At 42.4% G+C, this 21257-nt stretch overlaps 1 protein-coding gene across 2 annotated transcripts in view; it reads right to left on the reverse strand.

The window, feature by feature from the left end:
* The window catches only part of STK39 (serine/threonine kinase 39), a 281003-nt gene that overhangs the window by 196419 nt on the left and 63327 nt on the right, over positions 1–21257 (reverse strand). For both annotated transcript variants that reach the window (XM_063429695.1, XM_063429696.1), the window contains exons 6-10: positions 16920–17029; positions 14800–14901; positions 13560–13693; positions 3423–3471; positions 1682–1747 (exon numbers count right to left, since the gene is read on the reverse strand). In XM_063429695.1, the coding sequence (XP_063285765.1) occupies positions 1682–1747; positions 3423–3471; positions 13560–13693; positions 14800–14901; positions 16920–17029 (461 nt within the window). The remainder of the gene's footprint in view (positions 1–1681; positions 1748–3422; positions 3472–13559; positions 13694–14799; positions 14902–16919; positions 17030–21257) is intronic.

Consider the following 21257-nt stretch of genomic DNA (forward strand, 5'->3'; position numbering starts at 1 on the left):
CAGGCTGTTACCATGCCGTAAACAAGTTGCGGGTGCAACTTCAGTTCAACTCTGAACAATCTTTTTTTTTACTTTTTTAATTTATTATTATTTATAGATGTATTCATTTTCCATGTTCCAAACTAAACTCCAGCTGTATCTGTCTTTTCATTACCAGTCAATAAATGAAAACTGTTCCGAGAAAGAGGACAAATCGTCAGTCTCCAGCGTGGGACGCACCGTCATTAGCAATATAAAGTCCTCTGAAGAACCGAAATAACGAACAGAGAACACTTTGTACACAGTATTTCTGATGACAGAAATAAATTATCATTAGATAACATCGTGTTTATATAGAATAGAGGTTGGACTTCCTGAATCATAATTAATGTGTCCTTAAATGGGAATATACTTAGATGTATAGCGCCAAATCACAGGCCGGTCTCTGAGGACCAAAACATACTGAAGAGCAATTGTGTCAATATTATGAAAGAAATTCTGTGAGATTGAAAGCATCAAATTCAGGTTTCCAGTGGTGCAGAACGATTACACTAGGGGTCTGCTGACTCAGTGAACTAACAAGGAAAATGTGTATCTCGCTCTGTACAAATACATTCCTTTTACTTTTTTAAAACACTTTACTTAACGTGTACTTTAGATCACACTAATTCCATGGGAGCCAAAAAGTTGTAAACCAAGAGAGATCTTCAGCAAGGGTTAAGTTGCCCCATGGATACAATCAATGCTTATACAGGGTTTTTAACTAAAGTTCAAAATTAATTTAAAGTTAATTTTTAATTTAAGGTCAAAATAGCCAATTTGGAAAAAATTCTCTAAGTCAGCAATGCTTTAAGTTTAGCTACTCTGGCCTTATATTTCAAAGTCACTTTGAATCCACTTGAATTTTTAGTTAACAAAATACTCTGTCAGTGTTTGTGAAACAAACGTCATGGAGAAACTCTGCAAGTTGACTAATCACTAAAGTTAAAGTTGATTTCAAAGTTGCCTGTCACAACTAACTCACCCTGACAACATCTTGGCAAACATGTATTCCTGACCCTATAACGTTAAACTAACTATTTACGTGGCTGCCCCCCCCTTTATTCCCTTGCCACCAATCTGCCACCTTGGATGACATCATCAGAATTGATGATCTCAGCCAATCAAAATGCTTTCCCATAGTAATTCTGATTATCTCAACTAAGGATGCACACCAGAGAGTGGTGGGGGGAGGGGGAGGGGAGGGGAGAGGGGGGCGGGGGGAAGAGGAGGAAGGACAAAGCCAATCAGCATCTCCTTATAAATGCATTTCTATGGGGAAAGTCCAGTGTCTCCATGCAGCGCGTGTAGATGCTGAATGTCAGTGCTGCACATTAAGAAGCAAAATAAACACTGCCTTTTCTCTGAAAAAAATAAATAAAAATGCTTACATGAAAATACCTGCAGGGACTCAGGTTCCTTTAACCTTCGAGAACATAGCAGATGTGGATTGTAACTGCCTTCACTTTTAGCCTGCTTTGTGTTTTTTAACCTGCAGTGTTCTGTGCAACATAAATCAATACTGAAATTCTAATTACTGCTGCCCTGCACAGTGCATATTCTATAATCTTTTCTAATGAAATAGTATTTAATTTTCTTTATACATACAGAAAAAACGATTACATTATAATAGCATCAGTTAAATAAGCATGCAACACTTTACCTTCTTTCCTCTTTGGGCAACATTTGGTGTTTTGGTGAGAAGTTTTTCAATTAAATACTCTCTATTCTGAGAAATAAAGAAAGAAAGAAAGAAAGAAAGAAAGAAAGAAAGAAAGAAAGAAAGAAAGAAAGAAAGAAAGAAAGAGAATGAAAGGAGGAGAAGAGACAGAAAGGGAAGGGAAGAGTAGAGAAGAGAAAAAAACAAAAAAAACAAAGACTCAATAACCAAAATTCATGTATGGATCATTACATAACACAATCTCAATAGTTGAAATTATAGTAAAATTAAGTGTAGTAAATAAGTATAATAATAATAATAATAATATAGAGCAAATGCAAAAAAAAAAAAGTTACCTGCGCACTATCCTAAAGACCGTATGCACATTTAAATGTTAGGAGATGTTTAGTATTGCTCCAATGGCCATTAAAGTCCAAGCTCAGCTTCTTCCTCAAGGCAAACCTCTTTCATATTAAAGGTTTGCCTTGAAGGGGCAGGTGAGCTTGAACTTTAAAGGGACACTATAGTCACCTGAACAACTTTAGCTTAATTAGCAGTTTTGGTGTATAGAACATGCCCCTGCAGCCTCACTGCTCAATCCTCTGCCATTTAGGAGTTAAATCCCTTTGTTTATGAACCCTAGTCACACCTCCCTGCATGTGACTTGCACAGCCTTCCATAAACACTTCCTGTAAAGAGAGCCCTATTTAGGCTTTCTTTATTGCAAGTTCTGTTTAATTAAGATTAGACGTATCCCTTGCTATGTTAATAGCTTGCTAGACCCTGCAAGAGCCTCCTGTATGTGATTAAAGTTCAATCTAGAGATTGAGATACAATTATTTAAGGTAAATTACATCTGTTTGAAAGTGAGACCAGTTTTTTTTTCATGCAGGCTCTGTCAATCATAGCCAGGGGAGGTGTGGCTAGGGCTGCATAAACAGAAACAAAGTGATTTAACTCCTAAATGACAGTGAATTGAGCAGTGAAATTGCAGGGGAATGATCTATACACTAAAACTGCTTTATTTAGCTAAAGTAATTTAGGTGACTATAATGTTCCTTTAAAGTCCATTGGAGCGATAGTAAGAGCCATCCCACTGCACCCCACGGTCACGGACCCTAAGTGGAGATGTCACTTTCGGGGGTCTTTGACAGATACACTTTAACTCCTTAAGGGTAGTTTATAACAGTATCATAACATGACATGTCCCTAAAGCTAAAATGTAATATGCTACTCATTTAGTGACAGCAGAACTCTAACGAGTGCTAGCATAGTGTCTACATAGACTGGATTGTAACATTACTAGAGAGTGCCAGAATGGTAATATTTTTTAAATGGGAGGTATCTTGAGAACAAAAAAATATTTTATATGGTCATACGTCCTCCCTCCAAACTGAATGGTGTTTCCTGAGCATTCTAAAGACATGTCTAACTGTTTGAAATCAGCAGTCTGACATTAACTGCTTAGAGTAGGGACAGTGACAATTGCTCAGAGAGTGTCTTGCCAGTGATGTCATCAGGAGAGTCCGAAAGATTGAATATAACCCCCAAATTAATTGAGCATAAAACCCCTGAAAGTCATCATATACTACTAATGTACAACAAAATCAAAATACAATATAATAAAATCAAAACTACTACTTTTTCCTTTCAGTGTTTAATGTTTACTGTGTATTGTTGAATATATTTTTTTTTTCACATTTTATTTCTTATATTGCATATTTGTTTTTAAAAACCTCTTTACCTTAGCTTTTTGGAAGAATTTACATTTTAGTAGTTCAGCAGCTGTTGGCCTATGGAAACAACAAGACAAAAGATTTTACTTGGACAGAATTATAAATATTTTTTGTTCATTTTACAAAAAGTTTTATTTCAATAAAAATGTACACTTTTAATTTAGCCTTGTTACACCTCCTTGGATGTCAATCAAACAACCGGTGCTGTTAGTTCCTGGTAGCTTAGCTCTTTGGATGAAATTACTCAGAGCACCTGCATTGTAAAGACTTCTCATTGAGCTGCATTGGGAAATCTTTGATTGGACAGGCACATAAAGTCTGCACGACTAAAATTGGATGGTAGAAGATCTCCAACTTTTGCAAAGCTGTTGTAGGATATACACCCAATGTAACATACAAAATTACATTTTTATATTTTTGCATTTTGACAGCAAAGTGTCCCTTTAGTAAAACACTCTGGGGTTCTATATAATACTGGACATGAGTATTTGGCTGTTGTGGCATTACTTAAAGAGAACCAACCAACCCTGCTACATGACTCTAATTCAAAGTTTCAATGCATTAATCTGTTCTATCATTAAAATGAATACAAAACAAACCATTTATGAGAAATATAAGATGAATAGCTTTTAGCATGGCTGTCCAAAACACTGCCTGTCTGTGGGTTTAAAAAAAAGGAAAAAACATTATATATGTGTGTGTATGTGTTATCTATGTGTGTATATATGTTATCTGTGTGTGTATGTGTTATCTGTGTGCAAATATGTGTGTATCCGCGTGTGTGTATCTGTGTATATGTGTAGTGTAGTGTGTGTATGAGCCAATGTGTATCTGTGTGTGTCAATGTGTGTATATGTATCTATGTGTGTATGAGTCAGTGTGTATCTGTGTGTGTATGTGTCATTGTGTATTTGTGTGAATGAGTCAGTGTATTAGTGTGTGTCAGTATGTGTGTATGTATCTATATGTATGTGTTAGTGTGTGTATCTATGTGTATCTGTGTGTGTTTCCCAGCAATCGAATGCCAACTCTACATACAAACACAAACACTAAACACAAGTACACCAATACTTTCAAATAGCAACAGTACATACAAGCATATAACTGCATTCAAATGCCAGCACTACACACAAATATATATATATACCGTATATACATTTAAACACACAAATATATACATACATTTAAACAATAAAACATACATTTCTCACATATGTTAATAAGGTATATAATGAATTTATAACTTTGCATGCGTCCCTCAGATAAATCTCTCTTACCTATGGTAAGACTTGTTTTATACACTTATATAACAGTTTGTATTGCTGACTTTTTACCGTTTAAAGTATACCTTAACTACGCAATACAAATTAAGATGTAAAAAAAATATATACAAGTCTACTTAATTGTACACCTCCTTCCATCTCCAATCTAAAAAGATCGCCCCCCCCTACATCATGCTGTGCCCCCCCTTGGGCCCACCCCAAATGCCAGCAACTTGCTGCCCATGTTCTATTCCCTCGGACTGTAACAGTGTGTGACAGACAGCCCAAGGGAATGCAGGGCAGAGCAGCTGGAACAGGGCTGGGTGTTTTCAGCACCCAGCAGCATCCCCGGCACAGGCCCCGCCCCCAAACAAAGCCCCGCTTCCCTCACATAAGCCTCGCCCCCGCCGTTAAGCAGCAGCCCATGCTGCTGCTGGGAAGGATGGAAGATGGCTGCCTGACTCCCAGCAACAGGCTCCAGTGACAGGTAGGCTTAATGTGCTTGTGTGTGTGTCTGTCTGCTAGTGAGGAAGCTTGTGTGTGTGTGTGTGTGTGTGTGTGTATGGATTCAGCAGTGTGTGTGTGTGTGTGTCTGTATGGACTCTGTATGTGTGTATGGACTCAGCAGTCTGTATGTGTGTATGGACTCTGTATGTGTGTATGGACTCAGCAGTCTGTGTGTGTGTATGGACTCAGCAGTCTGTATGTGTGTATGGACTCAGCAGTGTGTGTGTATGGACTCTGTATGTGTGTATGGACTCTGTATGTGTGTATGGACTCTGTATGTGTGTATGGACTCAGCAGTCTGTATGTGTGTATGGATTCAGCAGTGTGTGTGTATGGACTCAGCAGTCTGTATGTGTGTATGGACTCAGCAGTGTGTATGGACTCGGCAGTCTGTGTTTGTATGGACTCGGCAGTCTGTGTTTGTATGGACTCAGCAGTCTGTGTGTGTGTATGGACTCGGCAGTCTCTGTGTGTGTATGGACTCAGCAGTCTGTATGTGTGTATGGACTCAGCAGTGTGTATGGACTCAGCAGTCTGTGTGTGTATGGACTCAGCAGACTGTATGTGTGTATGAACTCAGCAGTCTGTATGTGTGTATGGACTCAGCAGTGTGTATGGACTCAGCAGTCTGTATGTGTGTATGGACTCGGCAGTCTATGTATGTGTGTATGGACTCAGCAGTCTGTATGTGTGTATGGACTCAGCAGTGTGTATGGACTCGGCAGTCTGTGTGTGTATGGACTCAGCAGTCTGTATGTGTGTATGGACTCATCAGTGTGTATGGACTCAGCAGTCTGTGTGTGTATGGACTCAGCAGCCTGTGTGTGTGTATGGACTCAGCAGTGTGTATGGACTCAGCAGTCTATATGTGTGTATGGACTCAGCAGTGTGTATGGACTCAGCAGTCTGTATGTGTGTATGGACTCGGCAGTCTGTGTGTGTGTATGGACTCAGCAGTCTCTGTGTGTGTATGGACTCAGCAGTCTGTATGTGTGTATGGACTCAGCAGTCTGTATGTGTGTATGGACTCAGCAGTCTGTATGTGTGTATGGACTCAGCAGTGTGTATGGACTCAGCAGTCTGTATGTGTGTATGGATTCAGCAGTGTGTATGGACTCGGCAGTCTGTGTGTGTATAGACTCAGCAGTCTGTATGTGTGTATGGACTCAGCAGTGTGTATGGACTCAGCAGTCTGTGTGTGTATGGACTCAGCAGCCTGTGTGTGTGTATGGACTCAGCAGTGTGTATGGACTCAGCAGTCTGTATGTGTGTATGAACTCAGCAGTCTGTATGTGTGTATGGACTCAGCAGTGTGTATGGACTCAGCAGTCTGTATGTGTGTATGGACTCGGCAGTCTATGTGTGTGTGTATGGACTCAGCAGTCTCTGTGTGTGTATGGACTCTGTATGTGTGTATGGACTCAGCAGTCTGTATGTGTGTATGGACTCTGTATGTGTGTATGGACTCAGCAGTCTGTGTGTGTGTATGGACTCAGCAGTCTGTATGTGTGTATGGACTCAGCAGTGTGTGTGTATGGACTCTGTATGTGTGTATGGACTCTGTATGTGTGTATGGACTCTGTATGTGTGTATGGACTCAGCAGTCTGTATGTGTGTATGGACTCAGCAGTGTGTATGGACTCGGCAGTCTGTGTTTGTATGGACTCGGCAGTCTGTGTTTGTATGGACTCGGCAGTCTGTGTGTGTGTATGGACTCGGCAGTCTCTGTGTGTGTATGGACTCAGCAGTCTGTATGTGTGTATGGACTCAGCAGTGTGTATGGACTCAGCAGTCTGTGTGTGTATGGACTCAGCAGACTGTATGTGTGTATGAACTCAGCAGTCTGTATGTGTGTATGGACTCAGCAGTGTGTATGGACTCAGCAGTCTGTGTGTGTATGGACTCAGCAGACTGTATGTGTGTATGAACTCAGCAGTCTGTATGTGTGTATGGACTCAGCAGTGTGTATGGACTCAGCAGTCTGTATGTGTGTATGGACTCAGCAGTGTGTATGGACTCGGCAGTCTGTGTGTGTATGGACTCAGCAGTCTGTATGTGTGTATGGACTCAGCAGTGTGTATGGACTCAGCAGTCTGTGTGTGTATGGACTCGGCAGTCTATGTGTGTGTGTATGGACTCAGCAGTCTCTGTGTGTGTATGGACTCAGCAGTCTGTATGTGTGTATGGACTCGGCAGTCTATGTGTGTGTGTATGGACTCAGCAGTCTCTGTGTGTGTATGGACTCAGCAGTCTGTATGTGTGTATGGACTCAGCAGTCTGTATGTGTGTATGGACTCAGCAGTCTGTATGTGTGTATGGACTCAGTAGTGTGTATGGACTCAGCAGTCTGTATGTGTGTATGAACTCAGCAGTCTGTATGTGTGTATGGACTCAGCAGTGTGTATGGACTCAGCAGTGTGTATGGACTCAGCAGTCTATATGTGTGTATGGACTCAGTAGTGTGTATGGACTCAGCAGTCTGTATGTGTGTATGAACTCAGCAGTCTGTATGTGTGTATGGACTCAGCAGTGTGTATGGACTCAGCAGTCTGTATGTGTGTATGGACTCGGCAGTCTATGTGTGTGTGTATGGACTCAGCAGTCTCTGTGTGTGTATGGACTCAGCAGTCTGTATGTGTGTATGGACTCGGCAGTCTATGTGTGTGTGTATGGACTCAGCAGTCTGTGTGTGTGTATGGACTCAGCAGTCTGTATGTGTGTATGGACTCAGCAGTCTGTATGTGTGTATGGACTCAGCAGTCTGTATGTGTGTATGGACTCAGCAGTCTGTATGTGTGTATGGACTCAGCAGTCTGTATGTGTGTATGGACTCAGCAGTGTGTATGGACTCGGCAGTCTGTGTTTGTATGGACTCGGCAGTCTGTGTGTGTGTATGGACTCGGCAGTCTCTGTGTGTGTATGGACTCAGCAGTCTGTATGTGTGTATGGACTCAGCAGTCTGTATGTGTGTATGGACTCAGCAGTCTGTATGTGTGTATGGACTCAGCAGTCTGTATGTGTGTATGGACTCAGCAGTGTGTATGGACTCGGCAGTCTGTGTTTGTATGGACTCGGCAGTCTGTGTGTGTGTATGGACTCGGCAGTCTCTGTGTGTGTATGGACTCAGCAGTCTGTATGTGTGTATGGACTCAGCAGTGTGTATGGACTCAGCAGTCTGTGTGTGTATGGACTCAGCAGACTGTATGTGTGTATGAACTCAGCAGTCTGTATGTGTGTATGGACTCAGCAGACTGTATGTGTGTATGAACTCAGCAGTCTGTATGTGTGTATGGACTCAGCAGTGTGTATGGACTCAGCAGTCTGTATGTGTGTATGGACTCGGCAGTCTATGTGTGTGTGTATGGACTCAGCAGTCTGTGTGTGTATGGACTCAGCAGTCTGTATGTGTGTATGGACTCAGCAGTCTGTATGTGTGTATGGACTCAGCAGTGTGTATGGACTCAGCAGTCTGTATGTGTGTATGGACTCAGCAGTCTGTATGTGTGTATGGACTCAGCAGTGTGTATGGACTCGGCAGTCTGTGTGTGTATGGACTCAGCAGTCTGTATGTGTGTATGGACTCAGCAGTGTGTATGGACTCAGCAGTCTGTGTGTGTATGGACTCAGCAGCCTGTGTGTGTGTATGGACTCAGCAGTGTGTATGGACTCAGCAGTGTGTATGGACTCAGCAGTCTATATGTGTGTATGGACTCAGCAGTGTGTATGGACTCAGCAGTCTATATGTGTGTATGGACTCAGCAGTGTGTATGGACTCAGCAGTCTGTATGTGTGTATGGACTCGGCAGTCTGTGTGTGTGTATGGACTCAGCAGTCTCTGTGTGTGTATGGACTCAGCAGTCTGTATGTGTGTATGGACTCAGCAGTCTGTATGTGTGTATGGACTCAGCAGTGTGTATGGACTCGGCAGTCTGTATGTGTGTATGGACTCAGCAGTCTGTATGTGTGTATGGACTCAGCAGTGTGTATGGACTCGGCAGTCTGTGTGTGTATGGACTCAGCAGTCTGTATGTGTGTATGGACTCAGCAGTGTGTATGGACTCAGCAGTCTGTGTGTGTATGGACTCAGCAGCCTGTGTGTGTGTATGGACTCAGCAGTGTGTATGGACTCAGCAGTGTGTATGGACTCAGCAGTCTATATGTGTGTATGGACTCAGCAGTGTGTATGGACTCAGCAGTCTGTATGTGTGTATGGACTCGGCAGTCTGTGTGTGTGTATGGACTCAGCAGTCTCTGTGTGTGTATGGACTCAGCAGTGTGTATGGACTCAGCAGTATTTATGTGTGTATGGACTCAGCAGTCTGTGTGTGTGTATGGACTGTATCAAGGGAATTGTGTTTGGTTTTTAATAATCCTTGGTGGAAAATAATGAATTCTCCACCAGGGATTATATAAAAAAACAAAAAAACAACAACAACACATTGTGTCGGGGCGGGGCTTAACATGTGGCAGGGGCGGGGTCAAACTGCGGTGAGGGCGGGGTTAAATGTGCCCCCCTACTTTTCTCCCTGGCCCACCATGTGCCCCCCCTAAAATGAATCCTAGAGACGCCACTGCCTATGACATCATCCAGAAAATAACTGGGAAACACCAGTCGATGTCTGGATTTTGTTAACTGAAATCAAGAACTGGGAAATGTTTGAGAATAAGTCTCTTTCTGGAGTTATATGCATATGCTCAGTAATTTCACTTGTCCGGTAAAAAAGATTTCAAACGAGCAATTCACTAGCAACTTTCATTTACTTGTACGGGCAATTCTCCTTAATTTTCATGAATGAACATGTAATGAGCTGCTCTGTTGTATATGCATTCGCTTTCCAATAACCTGAATAAGAAAATGTTGTATACATCTGTACATAAACTTCCAGTTGGTTTACCACAAAGCTTTAACCTCTTGAGACCCAGCTCATTAACGTGTGTCCTCTGTACTGGACATTTTGTTCATATGCATCTCTTTTTTATTCTTTTGGGCTACTCTATCAATCCCTGCTGTATTGTAAAGAGGACATCCTGGGCTTTCCAGTGATATGTCATGTGATAGGCTGGAATGCTGGGAACTTCCTCTTCCTTTTCATCATAAATGGATGGCATATTGGTAGACTATTTTTTCCTTGGTACCCAGGAGTATAATGTAAGACATGTTTGCATTTTTGTGAAAACAAAAAAACAAAAAACATGCATCTTGCATCATAGAAAAAAAAAATCACCATACTTGGGTTTTTGTCTTGAGTGTACCTGTAAATCAGTGTTAATGTTGATCTTTGACAGTTTTTAGTGCCACTGTGCCCAGCGCTGTATTTAGCCCCAGGCTGACAAGGCATTTGCCTTGAGCGGCACTTTCAGGGGTGCGGCAATTAAAGCCGCCCCCAAACGCCCTGGCAAATCCCTTGCCAGCCTCTTGCCCTGGGGGACCAGAAAGATTGCCGGCTGGCCATCTCAGGATCCCCCGAGGCTGGCATCTTCTGATGTTGCGGTCAGCGAAGAAGCGCTCTTCCCTGAGCTCTTCCTGCTCAGCTCCCTCGCGCAACCCGCAGTGATGCCGGAGCCGGAATATGACGTCACTCCAGCTCCTGCATCACTGAGAGGCGCGCGAGGGACTTGAGCAGGAGGGTCAGTGTTTATGTCAGTGTATGAATCAGTGAGGGTGTGTGTCTGTCAGGAAGAGAAATTTGGAAGGGGTGGAGAGGGTGCCTGAGTTTTGACATGCCTAGGGCAGCACAAAACCAGAATACACCACTGACTGTGCCTCTAGATGTACTTAGCATAACTTTCTATAGCTTGTGTTTTTTACTGCCAAAGAGTACAATTGCTTTATATTTATTTTATTTCTAGTGTAACTCAAGGGAGAAGAAGTCATGCAATATGGGGAAAAATATCCACTAGACCAAGAATTACTGTAAGATTGAGATATTTCACAGCTCAATTTTATTTTAACAAATGAATTGTCAGCTCTCTCCAACACACTGCTTAGCAAATTAACCCAGCATTTAGAAACACATCTGTTTCTTGTCTGTGCTAATAAACCTGAATTATGATGAAAATGTTAACCAACACAATAGACATGCTTACGGTAATAAAAAAATATCTGAAATAAAATGCTTACTTTGAAAGATCAGCTATCCCTGTGATGCTTTGAAATCAATGTCTACCATGAAGAGTAAATAACACTGTATACTTTTTTTTTTGCGTTTTTATACCATGCCATTACCCAGAGAGATTATATAACTTGGTAATAATGTATTCATCAATGAGCACATTAAACCTCAGATTCAGAGTGACTGGTAATAGCACCAAGGGGAAGGACAGGTAGAACGCAGGCATTAAACAGCCCTCTAAAAGCACATTAAATATAATATCAGAATCATACTAGATTAATATTGGCAAATGAAGGAAGGACAGATAGAGGTCAGGGTGATGGAACGTTGGTGGAAAAGAGGGAATGATGCAAGAGAGTAATGAGGTCAGATGAGTCGGTCTGTAAAGAGGAGATCACTAATGGGACTGAACTATGGAGTGAAAACATACGGCATTTGTGAATAGAGATTCTAAAGGAAGACTGTCTCTTCTGAGGGGTTTTAATATTATTTTTATGTATATTTAGCAAATATGTATTTCTAAGGTGTGAAAAAAAATTAAATGTAGAAATGCACACCACTATATCCTGCAACGAAGTTTCCATCTCTGCTACCTGTCAATCATTGATATAAGCTCAGTCCTTTGCACCCCGTAGTCGGGAGAGAGAAAATATGAGGAGAATGGGAGAAATGACACACTCTTTCTCCTGTGTCTCCTCTTCACTCTCAATGTTAGCCTTGCCGTTGCCTTGTCTGAACTAGAGTATGATGTAATTTGCAAAACAATTTAAAGAAATATAAAATAAAATGGAGAAAAGTTAAATACAAGTTATAGAAAATGTTTAATGCTTATTCAATTGTGTACATTCCAGAGAAGTGACAGCTCCCCTTCATGGAGTTTGTAAAAAGGTGTAGGCTCTGACAACCAGATGTGGAGAGTCTGTCCTAGCATTAAAATTGCTAAGAGGGAAAAGGAGCAAATGGATTAAGACCTTACCCTTCGATGTAGGGTAAAGGTTGTAAAGGAGATGAAGAAGGGGTGACAATGAGTATAACAGGAGATGAATGATGAGAGGTAAGAATGTGGAAGGTTTATTGAGAGAGAAAACGATTAAAAAAATCAATCATAGAAGAATAGAAACTATTGGAGTTTTTGCAAATAACGGTGAAGGTGTGATAAAGGCACTGTTGACGAAGATATAGTAAGCTGCATTTTAATTTAGTTTTAGTGGGATAATGGAGCACTGAACAAGGTCACTGGGGGTGGATAGTGGGCGGTGAGGAATACAATGAGTGGATGGAAATTCTGATAACAACATACCAATTGTAGATAATATTTAATAAAATATTTTTTTTAACAAAGAAGAGGGTGGAATTAGATAATGCACAAATTGCAGGGAATGACAGAAATTGAGATGTAGATACTACATGAAAGGAATAAAAGTGTTCAGTTTTTAATTTTTGGGCTCAGTTTATTTGTAAGGTGTATAGGGACATCCAGGAGGGAACATCAGAGATTGAGAAATGTTCAACAAGGAACGTAAGCTATGGAAAGAGAACACCTGAAATGAATTGAGCACTAAAAGTACTAGGTTTCAAAGCCAAGTATATGGGAGGAATATACAAAAAGATTACAACTTCTGCACTGGATAGCAGACAAAATAGACAAGTATTGCCCACTATGAGCCAAAAGCCCTAGTTAATAAATACACAGCAGATACAACAGTATTTACCTAATTTTAATCATCCCCAAAAATACATAACATATTCATAAGCAGAGCATAACTTTAAAGCAGAATAATATAAGGCAAATGACAACTGTGTGTTTTGTACTCAAATTTCAGTTGGTTGGGCAGACTAAATAATGGGGAGAATGGGGAGAATGGGGAGTGGTAGCTGGTTGTGGACATCACACTCAGAATCTCAAAAATAGCAAACAAAAAAAAGGAGATTTGTCAGAAGAAAGATGGGAAGGACAATATTGTTTGGATATTTAAACAGTCAGGGAAGTGAAGAAGTAGTTAAAGATAGATGAATGGAGAAAAAAGGAAGGAAAAAATGAGAATGTTAAGAATTGAGTCAAATAAGAAGGAGGTTGGAGGTTGCATGAAATAATTTTAATACTTAAAAGATTTGGAATTACATATAAATGCCCTACTGTCCTCGATCTGCTCTCTCGTCTGAAGCTGATTGAGTTGTACGGATATGCAATACTTGAATGTAGTTTTATATTATTTATAATTCATTTACAGAGCGAAGCTTTGTTAAGACGTGGATTACTTACCTCTTCGATGGATCTTTTTGGAGACAGAGAGAAATTAGCTTTCTAAATGATTTTCCATATTTCCTCATCATTTCTTTATCTTCTATTCCAGTTTCTAGCGTGGGAGGGTCATTTTGCAAAGTCAACATTAAGACCTAGACAACACAACGGACAATGATAGGAAATGTGAAACTTCTCATAAGACCTGCTCATTATATTTGGGACTTTATTCACTGAACAAAGAAGAAAGACTCACAGGCACTCCGAATTCAAGCCGCAGGCAGTTTTTCAAGCTTGAAAAAGAGCTTTACGGTCGAAACGTTGCGTTGCATTCTGTTACAATAAAACTGCCTGCGGCTTGAATTCGGAGTGCCTGTGAGTCTTTCTTCTTTGCCTACTATTGCTGGTCCTGCTCTGGAGCACCCGTGGCCGCTGGGAATGAGTGCGGTTCCCACCATCTACTCTGCTTTATTCACTAAACAGTGAATTGTGAAGAACCGGCAATTAAATGGCACAACTTGAGCCAAATATATTTTTCATTTCAGTTATTTTGCAATAAGATTTGCCAATATAGTGTTTAGAATATACATTTGTAGGTTTAAATACTTAGCTAAACAGTAATATGTTTATTTCAAGATAAAAAGAAACATCTTTTACAGTTGACATGTGCATTTGTAGTTATTTTGTTTGTCTTTTATATATTGCTGTATTGTTACAGCAACACAGATGAATGGTCAAGAAATTAAAGTGACAGCGCATACTTTTGGTTTCCAACAGTTCGTTATTCTGCTTTTATTACATAATACAATAAAAATACATTTTTACATCAAATTGTCAAATTAAAACAAAATAGTCATAAAAATAAGAAAAAAGGTTGTTTGTTGTTAATCTCAACCATTCCATCCCTCTTGTTTTCTATTACACAGAATCTTACTGAGGTTTTCACGGTCAAAATTTAGAGGCTCTGGGTATTGCTAGACCTCTGTATTCTATTCTAAGCTGGGCGCCTGAGCATGAAAGGGCGATATTTACGTCTGCCCATTTTAAAAAGTTCGTGCTACATTCAGGAGTTTCTCTCCTTCCATTTACTCAGTGCCACACCTTTTTGCCTGGGATATCCAACTTTCCGTCCTTCTCCATCCACTGTTTCCAAACTTTCACAGCATTTTCCATTGCGTAAATTATTTAACAATTAAATAATATAGACATCTACACAAATGTGAAAAATACTAAAATAATTGTATGTAATTTGCATTCTTACCTTCATTGGAGGGTACTTATGATATGGAGCTGCACCCGTTGCTAATTCTATAGCAGTTATGCCAAAACTCCATATATCAGCCTTGAAGTCATATCCCCTAACCTAGAGAGAAAATATATAAAACATAGTTTGCCTTTTTAGTATGGTTAGTATATGTGCACATATAGTTATATTTATAATGTTATTGTAAAGTGCACCTGTGGTAGGAAAAATGTCCTATTATGGCATAAATTCAAAAATCTAATGCAATCTTAGTAACGTGGTTGGAATTTCATGGTGGTCAAGAACACACAGTGGGAATGTTCCACTGACCCATGATATCTGTAGATGTTATAAAATAATTTGGCCAGGAACACAAGTACAAGGGACCAATCTAGTTATAGTCGGGTATGCCTTTCCCTATAGAGCTCCCATTGTTGCTCCCTTTTTTTCCCTTTATTCAAAAACAATAATTGTGTACTTTGTTCACTGCGAACCATTCTAATAGAAATAATTGAGAACAAATTTATATGAATGCAAGATCATGTTTTCACTAAACAGAGGATTGTGAAGTATGGGCTACTGAAAGCAGAACTGCAAGACCAAGACTAATTAGGAACCCTGGAATAAATCTGGTAAAAAGTCATGGCTGAAAAAAAATTATATCATAGTTAAAATTTATGAAATGGCAGAGAATTGAGCAGTAAGAATTCATGGGGCAAGATCTATACACTAAAACTGCTCCATTAAGCTAAAGTTATTTTGAAAGCTATAGTATCAACTAGATAACTACTGTATAAATTAGATTACATATGGTGAATATAGAGTACTAAGTAGATCCAGTGAGAGGCACCAGGTGGAGAGGAAACATGACATCTCCATCTCATGTCACGAAATAGATCAGGGAGAGCTCCAGCTGTTGTTGTCCTTCAGCTATTATGGTCCTCAAACATATCAAAGAAACCACACTGGATGTGAATGTATGGAATTTAGTTCATAAACAGCTGGGGAGCTACCCCATTGGTTACCCATTGCATAAACTCTTTCATAGTTAAATGTTAAAATGTTGGCAGTCAGATTTATCCTTGGATCAAGAAGCTCTTACCCACAATTTAAAAATAAGATGTTTGAATATTGTGTTTTTTGCAAGTATGCATCCAGCTGCTGTTTACACATCTGTACAGACTCTGCTTTTTCAGGCAGAGACTGATAGACTATGTAATCAATATTTAGGTAAGATCCAAAATTCGGGAGGGAGGACAAATACTGTGTGCGTACAGAAGTAAAAAGGCCATGGCACCAGTGGTTAAACAAGATCTAGAATTCTACAGTTTGCTAAACTGGAAAATGAGAAAAACAGGGGTCATTAAAACCTGTCCATCAGATATGATCAATGTCCCCTAGGAAACTGCAAAAGGTAACCCTTAAATACTAGCTCGTTGGTGGTCCCTAATTTGAGGATGGCTGGTGTAAAGCAATCTAGGCTCTTTGTTTAATTGTTGTCCTGATGCGTTAGGGAAATGTTTCATGACTGAAAGTGAAACAGCCTGTGTAATGGTTTACTGCTTGCTTGTAAGCAGACGAGCCTCTCAACTCTAATCAGCATTGACTAACTGTATCTGTTAGAGCTCCGAGAAGCAAGGGTTTTATTTACCTTTACTTCTATTTTGGACATACTGCAGTTTCACAGTGAGCCAAATTAAAAGGACCTTGGGCTTCTAAAGCTGAAGGTGTCTCCTCACCTTAAAAAGTTGTGAGGTTACATAAACACAGTAACTAAAGAGAAATGTCATCTGGGTATATTATCCTCGTACAGTGACAGCCAGAACATTTGTCTGGACATTGCCACAAGCAGCATGCCCTTTTCTATGTGATTATTCTATTATCTCTTACATGACACTAAATGTCTACAAAGAGCAATATATGGTTCGAAACACGTACAAGAGAGAGGTGGAGCGTTGATATTTTTATGCCAAGATCAATATTTTCAATGGAAAAATCAAGGTCACCAGAATAAAAACAGACTTTCATTCACTCTGAAACTTTACTAATGCTGATGTTTTACTGAAGACTGTGTTCTGGACGTCAAGTGTCAAGCAGCCGGTGCAAACATAATTAAATGTCATAAAAATCCGATGTACCTGTTCCATGACTTCAGGAGCCATCCAGCACGGGGTGCCCACAAATGTTTTTCTGACTTTATTCCTCGTGACATCCCCTCCTGTTGCTAAAAATGAACTAACACCAAAATCTGAAATCAAGAAAAACATATATACATACTATTAGCTTACTAAAGAAAGTGAACAACCTTTTTTTTTGTATGTGAAGAACTCCAACTGTCATAAAATTACATGTTCTATAGTACTTTTTATTTTTTATTGCTATCAATTACTTGCCTTTATAACCTGTTCCAATAATACCACAAGGATTTCTCTATTTGTAATAGCAATTTTACCACATGACAGGAGGCTTCATATTTTGCATTAACTCTCTTTACTAACTCACATAGCAGTAAAGAAAAGGTGAAAACATTAACCAATCAAAAGAAAGTAGGAGGTATAGTATTCACAGTAATGAGGCTCCTCCCCCTCTTTCTTTACTGCTCCATCAGCAGACAGGTCAGAGTTTTTGTCTCTTCCCTTTTTCACTATTGTATATGTAATTTTTACGTAATTCTTTTTATATACTGTATTTATCTTATATATGTAGTTTTATTTTTGCTACTATTGTTGTTTTCTACCTTTATTTCTTCTGCCCTCTTGGGGTTTCGCTCTTGGGGGAGTCTTTTCCCCCTCCCTGTTTCCCTCACAGGGTCTCTCTCCTTTTCTTCACCTCTCGGTCCGCCGGCTTCTCCGCCGTCGGACCGACTGTCTCTCATTTCCCTGAGGGTAACGTTCACCCTCCACCCCCCCTTTTTTTCCTCCACACGGCTTCACAGCCGCTTTCACTGTAGCCGCACGGCGGGAAACCGTTTTTTCCCGCTCCTCCGGCGGCCATCTTGGATCTCGCGTCTCGCGAGATCCACGGCCGCCATCTTGGGAGCATTGCGGTCTCCTCATTCCGGCGCCCGTACACACAGTAATCGGACACAACCAGGCAGGGGTCCCCAGGTCAGTCAAATTATTTACCTGTGCTTGGGGTGTGGCCCCATAATCGTAAAATATTTACTGCCTACTGGTGCTTTTGCACACTTACAGGGTGAAGCCCTATATTTAATACCGCTGCTATCAGGTGGATTTCGTGCCACCTATATATATTTGAGCATTTATACCTGGGTGTGGCCCAGAAGAAAATCCCAATACTCCCTGCTGGGGAAACTGGTGCTTTTTTACTGCCAGAATTGTCATATTCACCCTGCTGGGGTTTTTACCTTTTTACATTTCAATACCTATACCTACCCTGCTGGGGTTAACTGGGTGCTGCAGGTACCCCCCTTTTTTATCACTAACTGGGACAGACCCCTAGCCCAACATTTCTGTGCCTCAGCTATTACAGCGGCCCAACTCCTATTACCATGGATACACCTCAAAACCCTGCAGACTTCCAAACCATGATTGCGGAAGCCATCTCCGCCTCTATGGAGAAAGCATTATCCAGGGTTATGACGGCGACTGCCGATCAGACTAAAAAACCCACAACAGCCCAGGCCCATGACTATGATTCTGAGGCTTCAGAATCCCATGCCCAGGCCGACTCTCGGACCAGCAAACGCCACTGGAAGGGCAAGGAAAGGAATGACAACATGGGCAAAGGCAAGGCTCCTGCCAAACGCCACAGGCCAGCACCACCCACCCCCGCCCATTACTCCTCGGACGAGGGGGAAGAACAAACACGCTCCATGGCTGTGTTAGATGAGTGGCAGGCCGCAGATTCCGATCCAGACAATGACTGGGGTTCGGACACGGGATCCCATACGGGTCTCCTAAAAGGCACCTTCTTGGACGACATCCAACTACCGGACGACCCCACACCGGTCCAAGAAGAAGGGGAAGCCATTCTGGACCCCACGGGGCAACGTCTATTCGACCCCCGCAACATACGACACCCGCGTTCGGGGGACTGGACCCCCCCCGACCATCTCTCCAAATTTATGCACCGTTGGCTCCGCAAACCCCTGGACAAAACGGTGCGCAACCGACTACGTTCGGAATGCCCTCGCCATTCCCTTCCCGACAACGTGGCCCAAACCCCCGAATTCGACCAGGTCATGAACACTTTCATGTCTAGGGGTGGCCGCGACCCCAGGAGAGGAGTGGAGAAGGGCTTCCACGGAGTTCAAGACAAACTCCTAGACTCTATTGGCCCACTTTCCCGCATCATGTTTTTGGCGGACGATGCTTTTACAAGGGCTGACGAATTTGATACCAGTATGGTTAAAGAGTGGGCTCACGATATAAGAGAATGGGCACAGAGGTGCTTTTGTTTTATTGGTAACACCAATGTAGCCCTCTCCTCTGAGAGGCGAAAAGCAGCGCTGCTCCGTATTGACGGAAAGCTGGTGGAATTGGGCACCAAGGAGTTGGGACCGCTTGCACAGGGCAAATTGTTTGGGGAAGCCTTCCTCAAAGAGCTTAATAAGCATGTAAATATTTTCACCTCGCTCAATAAGGCGCAAACTTCAATGAAGCGAGGATTCAGGGGCTACCCCAGTCGGGGTGTTTTTGGACGGGCTGGCCGCTACAGGGGCCGAGCAGCCAGCCGTTTTTGGCCCTCTGGCCCCCGCTCACACAGACCCCAACCTTTCTACCCGGAAGTGGGTTTCAGGCAGCCTTTCTCCTACACCCGTGGAGCAGACAGAGGCAGAGGACCTCGTAGCCGTGGCAGAGCACGCTTCCCCACAGGTAAGCACCACTATGCCTCAATGTCCACTAACCCCGTATACTGCAGGTCGTATCGCTCTGTCTTTTCAGAACTGGACAGCCATCTCCACGGACGCATGGATCCTCCAGACGGTCCAAGGCTACATCATAGATTTTGTGGAAACCCCGTCCCAGACCGCCCCTCCGTACCCCATTCAGTGCTCCAAGGAAGATCGCCTTCTAATCGATGGCGAACTACGGGAACTCAGGGCCAAAGGAGCGATAGAACCCGCTCACGACCAAAACGGCTTCTTCAGCAACATTTTCCTAGTGAAAAAGAAATCTGGAGACTTTCGGCCGGTTATAAACCTAAGGAAACTCAATGCTTTCGTAACATACAGACATTTCAAGATGGAAGGCATCCATCTCCTAAGAGATCTGCTCCAAGAAGGGGACTGGTTCACAAGACTGGACCTCAAGGACGCCTACCTATCGGTACCCGTCCATACATCCTGCCGACAGTTCCTCAGATTCCGATGGCAAGGCCGCCCCTGGCAGTTTACATGCCTCCCCTTCGGCCTCAGCTCCGCACCGTGGTGCTTCACCAAACTCCTGAAGCCAGTAGTGTCTCGACTACGCACTCAAGGAATTCGGTGCATTATTTACCTGGACGACCTGCTACTGTTTTCCTCAGACAGGTACAGTCTAACGCAACACACACAATATACCACCCGGTTCCTCACGTCCCTAGGTTTCGTGGTGAACTTTCAAAAATCGGAAATATCCCCAACCCAGAAGATACAATTCCTGGGCTTCGAGATAGATTCCAAGACCAGCACACTTCGGCTCCCAACCTCAAAGATCACAGCCATCAAGAAGGAAATACGCAGAGCCATTCGCAGCCACTCCATTCCACTCCGCAACCTGGCTCGGATCGTGGGCTTGCTATCCGCATCTATCCAGGCGATATTCCCGGGTCCACTCCACTACAGAGCGATGCAGCGCTTGAAGGCTTCCTTTCTCCGCCAGAACCCTTCGTACGACCAAACGGTTCCGGTGACGGAGGAAGTCAAAGAAGAACTGGGATGGTGGCTGGACAGCATGGAAGCGTGGAACGGCCGAGCCATCTTCGGGAACACGCCCGACATGGTCCTGGAATCAGACGCCAGCCTCTGGGGATGGGGCGCCACCTGCGAAGGCAGTTCGACGGGAGGCGCTTGGACTTCCCAAGAACTCAAACTCCACATCAACTGCCTAGAACTTCTAGCGGGGTCATTTGCAATCCGCAGCCTAGCGAGAAACCGGACCAACTGCTGCATCCTCCTCCGGATGGACAATGTGTCAGCGGTCCGTTACATCAACAGACTGGGAGGGGCCCGATCCAGAATCCTCTCAGAGATTACGAAAGAAATATTCGAGTTTTGCCTTCCCCGGAAAATCTCCCTCATGGCAGAATATCTCCCGGGCGAAACGAACCTGACAGCGGACTGGTTCTCTCGCCATTGGCGGGACAGCAGCGACTGGAGACTGGACCCCACAATCTTCCATCGCCTCTCGGTCAGGAGAGGCCCCCTCCACCTGGACCTCTTCGCATCTCGGAACAACAGGCAGACGGACGAGTACTTCAGGTGGCTACCAGATCCGGACAGCAAAGCAGTAGACGCCTTTCTCCAACCATGG

The sequence above is a fragment of the Pelobates fuscus genome, chromosome 8 (assembly GCF_036172605.1).
Source record: "Pelobates fuscus isolate aPelFus1 chromosome 8, aPelFus1.pri, whole genome shotgun sequence".
NCBI lineage: Eukaryota > Metazoa > Chordata > Amphibia > Anura > Pelobatidae > Pelobates > Pelobates fuscus.